The 7,851-nt window shown below is 46.9% G+C and overlaps 2 protein-coding genes across 8 annotated transcripts; both read right to left on the bottom strand.

Annotated features, from left to right (window-relative positions):
* Window positions 1–2,219: 2,219 nt before the first annotated feature.
* Window positions 2,220–5,640, bottom strand: LOC124685133. 7 transcript variants are annotated; one of them, XR_006997309.1, is made up of 4 exons: window positions 5,075–5,640; window positions 4,717–4,797; window positions 3,533–4,172; window positions 2,220–3,178 (listed from the first exon to the last, which is right to left on the bottom strand). XR_006997309.1 is itself a non-coding variant. In XM_047219451.1 (4 exons), the coding sequence occupies exons 1-4, from the start codon at window positions 5,343–5,345 to the stop codon at window positions 2,729–2,731; spliced, it is 879 nt and encodes a 292-aa protein (XP_047075407.1). In that variant the 5' UTR covers window positions 5,346–5,422; the 3' UTR covers window positions 2,220–2,728. The 7 variants fall into 7 exon arrangements, 1 of the variants encoding a protein (XP_047075407.1); XR_006997310.1 differs by having other exon boundaries at window positions 4,772–4,797; XR_006997308.1 differs by having other exon boundaries at window positions 3,533–3,609; window positions 3,922–4,172; window positions 4,717–5,425.
* Window positions 5,641–6,658: 1,018 nt separating this feature from the next.
* LOC124670275 (proteasome subunit alpha type-4-1-like) lies at window positions 6,659–7,851 on the bottom strand. The gene has a single exon (XM_047206779.1). It carries the CDS (start codon window positions 7,811–7,813, stop codon window positions 7,061–7,063), a length of 753 nt encoding a protein of 250 aa, XP_047062735.1. The 5' UTR covers window positions 7,814–7,851; the 3' UTR covers window positions 6,659–7,060.

The raw sequence follows: 7,851 nt of genomic DNA, 5'->3' as shown, positions 1-7,851 counted from the left end.
CCAGCGGGAGGATGGTGCCCTTGTTGGTTCTACCGATGAGGCGAACATCCAGAAACTTCCGTGCACGTGTTCGCTGCGAAGAAACAACACTCTGCATCATCAGTCGTCCTCATCGTCGGTGTTGTCGCCGTGGTAGTCCCGGCGGCAGCGCGTCTCGTCGAAGACCTTGACGCTCATGTCCCTATCGCCGAAGTAGGAGAACAGGAGGATGAAGCCGGCTTCGAGGCTGTGGTGCCGCGCGAACTTCTCCCAACCGATGTTGAGGTACATCTTGCCGCGCGCGTCGTAGATCACGTCGACGATCCACCGGTAGTAGCCGCACGCAGCCTCCCGCAGATGCATCGTGCGCGGGCGGTCGTCGCCGGCGACGTAGTCGGCGAAGGAGTCCGACAGCTTCTGGATGCCGCGCGGATCGCCCTTGAGGACGAGGACAAACTCGAACAGCACGTCCGGCTCCACGTCCATCTCCGACGATGAAGCCGATGGCGTGGGAGGCGACGGCGAGCGTTCAGCCCTGCCGCGGCCACGACCACGACCACGGCCGCGAGGTCGGCCTCCGCCTCTACCAGACATAGCGTCGAGTCTTGTTGAGATGGTGGCGGCTAGGGTTTGGGAGAGAGGCTAGGGTTTGTGTGTGAGAGGGACGATGAGAGGCGGCCCTTTTATAGGCCGGAGGGAGGCGGAGGAGCGGTGGCGCTCATTAACGCCGGCACGCAGATCTAGGCGCGACGGGACGCGTCGCTGCACCTCTGCGGGAACTGCACCGTCGCTGCAAAGCCAATAACTTCCGTAGCGAGGTAGGCGACGGTTAGGTTAAAATTTATTGTGCCGCTGACGAGTCGGCACCGCCACTCCCCGCCTCGCTTTTCGGTGTGTCCGGTGTCCCCGGTGCGTCCCCTGTGGGACGGGGACGGGCTCGGGGCGCCGAACACCGTATCAGGGCGCGCCGGATAAAATTCGGGTTTGGGGGACGCGGATGGAACGATTTTTTGGTCCGGCACGTCTCAAATTGCTTTGGGGTACGCGGCTGGAGATGCTCTAAAACTCCAATAGGACACGAGTTCTAACACAAAAGCACGTATGAGGGAGAAGCAAAAAAGATCAAAAATTCCTAATATGGCGTACATTTTATACTTGAATGAAAGAATAAACTTGTACTAGTATCATTTTCCCTTTATTTCCATATCCTTGCTCTGGTGAAGTTATCCGACACCCCAACACCCTTTTCACCAGCCAACGAGCACAAACATAGAGTTCATAACATCAACTTGAGCAATATAACTATCAGATTTCTTTGCCAACAAAACATTCGGAAATCATAAAGTTACTGGATATTCATCAAGAAAATTAGTTCATAGTAGAGGTAACAGGTTATGAAAATTTCAAACTACATAAGCACAAGGTATACCGAGACCTGGATTACTTTGTTTCATTGATGCAATGGAACAGGGGCTACGGCCCCTATTTTATTTTAATATAAGAACACCTGGATTACTTTGGATAATAACTCCTACTGTATCACTTGATATAGTTCAAGTTAACCAGAATATTCCGTATACCAGATTCAAAATTATTGATCTAATCGAGCAGTAAAAGTATCATGTCAAACAGGATTCAAGAACTTAGTGACGGTCCAGAGTATATAGAAAATAGAACCGACAAAATCTAGCAAGAAACTGAGAAACCTGCAATCTTTGTTATCCCTGATAGGCAATAGCTTCAAAAGCCTCATTGTATTATTTCTCCAGAAAACAAATGAAATCATCCCATGAAATCAACGAATTAAACAGTACTACATTCCTACAAATCATGTGGTTCTTAGTCAACAATATAGGGGAGTGATGATTTGGCACATGGGAGCGTATGCTCCCTTTATTTTGAAATACATGTTAGATACATTTTAAAATGTCAAAAAATTTGAAACAAAATTTTTGCACGTACATCTTCATGTGCTACGCGCTCACAAAGTCGTTTCATGAAAAATTGACATGTCATGTGGCGTGTGTAAAAAAGACAAAATTCGGTGCTGAAACAAAGACTTGTCGCAAGATAAATTTTCTCTTTTTCGCTTAGACTACAAAAAATATCATTTTTTTGTGAAACTTGACGAATACACATATATTATGGAGACTAGTAGTTGGGGCGCCCCTTGGGGCGCCTCCTAGCCGGCCCTCTGCGATCCAATTTCTTGTTTTATGTGATTTCTTGAAAAAAAATTCTTTCAAAAAAGCAGCTTTAGCTGTGTTTCATTGAATGAGCAAACAAACAACAAAATGATATTTACAAGGTTAAGAGGAGCAGTGAAAAGATCTGGCCCAAAATTCAAGAATAAACATTGATCAAGCTGAATATAATAGCATCTAATTTGGGTCTCTAATCACATTGGCAAGAAGGCCCGCATCTCACCAATTTTTTTTGCCTCATCCACCAGGCGCTCGAAAACCTGCCGAACAGAGGTGCAACATGGTTCAAAGAAGCGGCCATTACACTCCTTACAGATCATCCAAACAGTGAGTACTGTGGCTGCCTTGCAAACCTTCGCATCAGATTGGGAGAGTAATGCAAGGAGCTCCCAGGGCATTAGGAGCACAATAGGCAGCAAAGGGTTATGCTGGATGCACCACCACACCAGGTGAGGAAATCGCGGTCGCCCTCGTCATCGACCAGCATGAGGCGCTGAGTGTGCTGCCAAAGCTCACTGAAGTTGCAGAGAACCGTCACAGGTGGGTTAGCCTTTGACATACCGGAGCCATAAGTTGCCAGTGCTGGCCGCACACATAGTGAGATATCGACGAGTGGAATGGCTCCAGAGCACAAGCCAGAGTTCTGAAGGCCGGCGCCCATTAATCCAGTGGGTGTCCCAGAATTCCGCACGTCGCCCATCACAGATGGTGACAATCTTCGAAGCCTGGAACAGATCGTGCACTCTAGGGTCAACTGCAGCGCCAGGCCGTGTCATGGCTTGCATCTGGGTCGGCCTCTTGATTAGATAGACATCCGGATAGTCACCAAAGTGAACGCTAGTAGGAGGATGCATGTTGAAAACGTAAGCAGACGATGCTGATACTTGCATCACATTCATGCAACTCGTGGCATCTGAAAACCATCCAAGAGTCCCTTCACCGAATATAAATAATTCACCCAGGAAATATAAGCTTTCCCTTGCCAATCTTTCTGCCTGTTAAACAAGTAAAAAGGCAGTAAATGTCATATTCAGATAACCTGTTGACTACATCTGAAATTTGGAACAGGTTATAATTTGATAGTAATAGGCCAGAGGTGAAAAAAAAAGATAATAACAGGCCAAAAGTACAATCAAGTAGGATAAATGAATATAATAATGATGGTCCGCATGTTATATATAATATAGTACAAAAGCAGAAACCATCAGATAGTGTTCAAGGAAAGTCAGCTGAGAAACAATACAGAAAGAACTAATATTATTTGCATATTGGATTGAATAATACTGCAGAATTGTAAAGCATTGAACAATATATCAGCATTTCTTCAGAATAAAATGTTGCAAAATTACCAGCTCGTTATATAAAATAAGGACGGGGGCTAGCCATATGCCGTCCTGATACCCCAAAGAACAGGTTCCAACTGAACCTGAGGATGTAAATCAAAGACAGGATCATCACTAAATGATCTGGTACAGGGCACATCTACTAAAAACATGGATATAGTAAAAATGATTCTTTTTTAGGTGAAAAAGAGAAGGCCATCGTATCTGCAGGCACACAAGGACTTTTTTCCTTAGCTCCCAGCACAGACCGCGTTTAAAGAACCTTTTTTGTGTAGAAAGTCTAAAACATTTCTTCCCCTCAGTGTAAGCGTAAAACTGAAGACTGTGAGGCGTTTCCACCGTGAACACTGACCAGAGAAGAATGAATGAATAATTTAACTTGTAGATCCACTAACAGAGAAAAGCAAGCAGGCAAACTTGGAGGCAGATTGAATATCTGAGGTGTGAGACGAAGTCACGAACATCCGCCCACCACGTTTCATTTTGCCGCCATGCACACAATCTGAAGAGATGAGATATGAGATACAATATTTTCCTTGGATTTTTTTTGAATGTGGGATAAAGGGATCAATGACGGATTATCTTCAGTATCCATGAACATCAATGTTGTCGTTGTCGCTGCTGGTGCAAGAATCTTTTAGAAATCCTAAAGTATGCAGTAACACATGTTAGCTGATGCCAAGCATATATATACACATATAAATAATTATTGGAGAGGAATGCTATAGGTAAAAATGATCCTAGTAGACTGCGGAAGAAGTGTTTAAAACTGTAGATTTAAACAAACCCAATAAAGAGCCCATTTACAATTCTTAATAGAAATAAATTTGAGTACTTTCCTATAGAAGGTTCCAATATAACTAATCCTAAGCTCTGAAGTTCATATACCAACTTACATATACAATTAATTAGTATCACTACCTAACAATAACGTAGTACAACAAATATTTACATCAACTGGGGCCATCAGTGACTCCAAAACTCTTCCGCATATTAGACAAGAGCACCTACCGCTGAGAGAAGTCAGACAATGGTAGGTTGTGAAATAAAAAAAACCCAGCCATGTTAAGATACATGCAGAATAAAGAGCAAGCAATCCAGCAACAATATATCCAACAGGAAAAAACTACAATCTCCCTCTCGCACTGTGCAAGCAAAGCATTTAGGATCAAGAGGCATCAAGGACATACCAAAGCAAGATCTTATATCCCCACTGCATTTGGTGAAAATTAATAGCCTACGTACCTTCCTTTTCAGCTTGGATAGCCTGTCTGCAGTTTATAAACGAAAGTAGAGTCACACTGTCCACAATTTAGCAATGATGTCTTGCAATCGGAACAGCTTATTTTATTAGTATGTACTGCCCCAAATGTCCAGGCGTTCCTGGATAAAGTAGATTCTTAATTTTGTCATAAGAACTGAGCATCTATACAGACGTCTAATTACGAAGAATGTATACACATGGAAATATTAGCCAACAGAATTGAGTTATCGCTAATTTTCAGAGCAAAATATCCAGCAGAAAGCTAGAGAAGCATCATTGCATACCAGTTGTAGTCCACGGGAGGATCTTGAAGACGGGAGCACTTCCTGGCAAAGGCGGCCACGGGTCGCACCACGGGGCGGCGGTCGAGGATCCGAGGCGGTTGTTCATACAGATGGAGGCAGGCTCTTGGCGGAGAAGAGGCCGACGCGCGGCCGGTTGTACAGAGACGGGTCGTTGCCGGAACCCTCGGTGATCCCCCACGAGGCCATGCTCTCTTCTTCGCCATCGGAGGACGCGGCCGAGGAGCCGGAGTGGCGCGTGGCTGCCGTCCATACCGGTGGCAGCAGCATCTTGGAGGAGAAGAGGCCGACGCACTGCCCGTTGTACAGAGATGGACTTCTCGGTGCCGCCGCCGAGATCTGCCCCCGGTTCTCCGCACCGGCGTGCGGCGGCAGTGCTGGCACAGAGAGCCGACTCGGCTGCCCATGCTCCTCTCCACCACCACACAGGAGGTCGCCGCTCCCCGCCGCCGGCTGCCCGCTCGTTGTGCTACGCCCGATAGCCGCCGCCAGGAAGAGTTGGATGGGAGAGGAAATAGGGTTTGGGAGGATAGAGTGTGGCAAGCTTCGGTCGGGCACTCACTTGCCTGCAGTACAGATGCAGTACAGATTGGCCACAGTACATCCGAGTCCTATCTTTTTTAACCCAACCCAAACGCACCACGTGGATAGCCCAGCCATGCCGCTAGGGGTCTCGCACTTACTTATTCTCCATGTACATGTAAATTTTTTTGTCAAATTTTTTTAACATTTGGAAATATGTTTTTATGGTAGAGGGATCATACGCACCCGGGAGCCGAATTGAGTTTCTGACAATATAGAGTATAACCAGTTCAAGTCCAGAATTAAACTGAGGAACCTGCAATCTTTGTTATCCCTGATAGGCAATAGCTTGAAAAGCCTCATTGTATTATTTCTCCAGAAAACAAATGAAATCAACGAATTAAACAGTACATTCCACAAACCATGTGGTTCTTAGTCAACAATATACACGCATTCAAGTCCAGAATATAACCAGTTCACTTCACAGAATGTATAGCAACCTAAAATGACGATTCACGGATAATATATAAATCCTCTTGTCCTGAACATCTTTAGCAAACTTATAAATCATCCTGTCCTAAATCAGCATCACAATCTAACAAATTTCTATCCTCATAGAATATTCTGTCGCTAGGTCCTACTATGAAAATAACTAAATGCAAAATACTGGTTATACACTAATTGCAAAACTGGATGCTAACGGTATCGACAAGCATGAGTTTTCTGTTAACTGGAAGAATAAATCCAACAGAAGAGTGGATAGAGAGATGATGCCAGAAAGATTAGTGTGTACTTAATCAATGATACATAGAATTTCCAGATGGAGAACAGTAGCAGCTATTTCACCGCTCGCACATGCGTCCGGTTAATGCTCAAAACATGGCCCAAGCAAAATTGTGCAGAAATACAACGACAATGATCCTTGGCCCACACAATTATAAATCTAGATCACGGTTCAAAACTACAAATTCTTAGCAGAGACCATACTTCATAACATCATTTTCTAGGTCAAGCTAGACAGTTAACTGTGGACAACTGGACATATAAGTAACACTGGATAGAGAACTTGCATTGAAACACTGGATCTACAATTTATGACAACCATCAGCAATTTCACCATGTTATAAAAAATGAAAACAAAAGTCTATCTGCAAATCAAGTCAAACCTTTCTATTTGCTGTCTCAGGTCTCAAGTTCTTGACATAGACCATACTCCATAGACAAATACTGAACTTCTGCAGGGCGAGCTACATACTACATGGATATATTGAAGATAGATCGGCTTTAGAATGGGCTAACTGGAGTTATCAGAACCAAACCAACAGGAGTAACAATTTGGATTGATTTCCAACTCTTAACAGACATTATCCCAATTGATCAATTTGTTCACCATCACATGGATAATATCATCCCAAATCGAGAACAACAGCAAACCAGCTGGGTTGATCATTCCTCGGGGGCCGGCTGCGTGAGCCCAGCCTTGGCGAGCAGCTTCCCCATGGCATCAGGGGAGCACAGCTGGTACTGCACCTCCCCGGTGCCTGGATGCAGGAACACCTCGGCCAGCTCCAGCTTGTCGGCCGTCAGGCTGGTGGAGTCCATGGTCTTGCTGAGGACCTTGAGAGCGAGGGCGACGGCCTCCTCACGTGTCATGCCATCGCGGTAGTCCTGCTTGAGCATGGACTGGGCGGCCTGGCTGTTGGCGCCAACGGCGGCGGCCTTCCAGCCGCTGTAGTTGCCGGAGGGGTCGCTCATGTAGAGCTGGAAGCCGTGGACCTTGTCCCAGCCGGCGAAGAGGAAGGAGACGCCGAAGGGGCGGAGGCCGCCGAACTGGGTGTAGCCCTGCTTGGTGTCGCAGAGGGACTGGACGAGCTGCTCGACGGGGATGGGCTCCTGGTAGGAGAGCGCGTAGCGCTGGGCGTGGAGGCGGGCGGTGTTGATGAGGATGTTGGCGTCGGACATGATCCCGGCGACGGCGCAGGCGAGGTGGGAGTCGACCTTGTACATCTTCTCGGCGGAGCGGGAGGCCTGGAGGAGCTTGGAGGTGACCTTCTTCTCGCCGACGAGGACAACGCCGTCGGACGCGAGGATGCCGAGGGCCGAGCCGGCGTTGCCGATCGCCTCCATCGCGTACTCCACCTGGTAGAGCCGGCCCTCCGGCGAGAAGATCGTGGTGCGGCTGTCGTACCGGCGAGACATCGCGGCGGCGGAGGGCGAGGAGGGAGGCGGAGGCGATA

The sequence above is a fragment of the Lolium rigidum genome, chromosome 1 (genome assembly GCF_022539505.1).
Source record: "Lolium rigidum isolate FL_2022 chromosome 1, APGP_CSIRO_Lrig_0.1, whole genome shotgun sequence".
In the NCBI taxonomy this organism is placed as follows: Eukaryota; Viridiplantae; Streptophyta; class Magnoliopsida; order Poales; family Poaceae; genus Lolium; species Lolium rigidum.
This window is presented reverse-complemented; position numbering and strand designations above follow the sequence as displayed.

What these genes read in the sequence shown, in the direction of transcription:
- LOC124685133 (XM_047219451.1), bottom strand. Translation starts at nt 5,345, where the DNA reads ATGGACGGCAGCCACGCGCCACTCCGGCTCCTCGGCCGCGTCCTCCGA. An exon ending in CCTCCCGTGGACTACAACTG is followed by an intron (nt 4,798 to 5,074) that starts GTATGCAATGAT and finishes TATAAACTGCAG; the next exon opens with ACAGGCTATCCAAGCTGAAA. An exon ending in GGATATAAGATCTTGCTTTG is followed by an intron (nt 3,610 to 4,716) that starts GTATGTCCTTGA and finishes TTACATCCTCAG; the next exon opens with GTTCAGTTGGAACCTGTTCT.
- LOC124670275 (XM_047206779.1), bottom strand. Translation starts at nt 7,813, where the DNA reads ATGTCTCGCCGGTACGACAGCCGCACCACGATCTTCTCGCCGGAGGGC.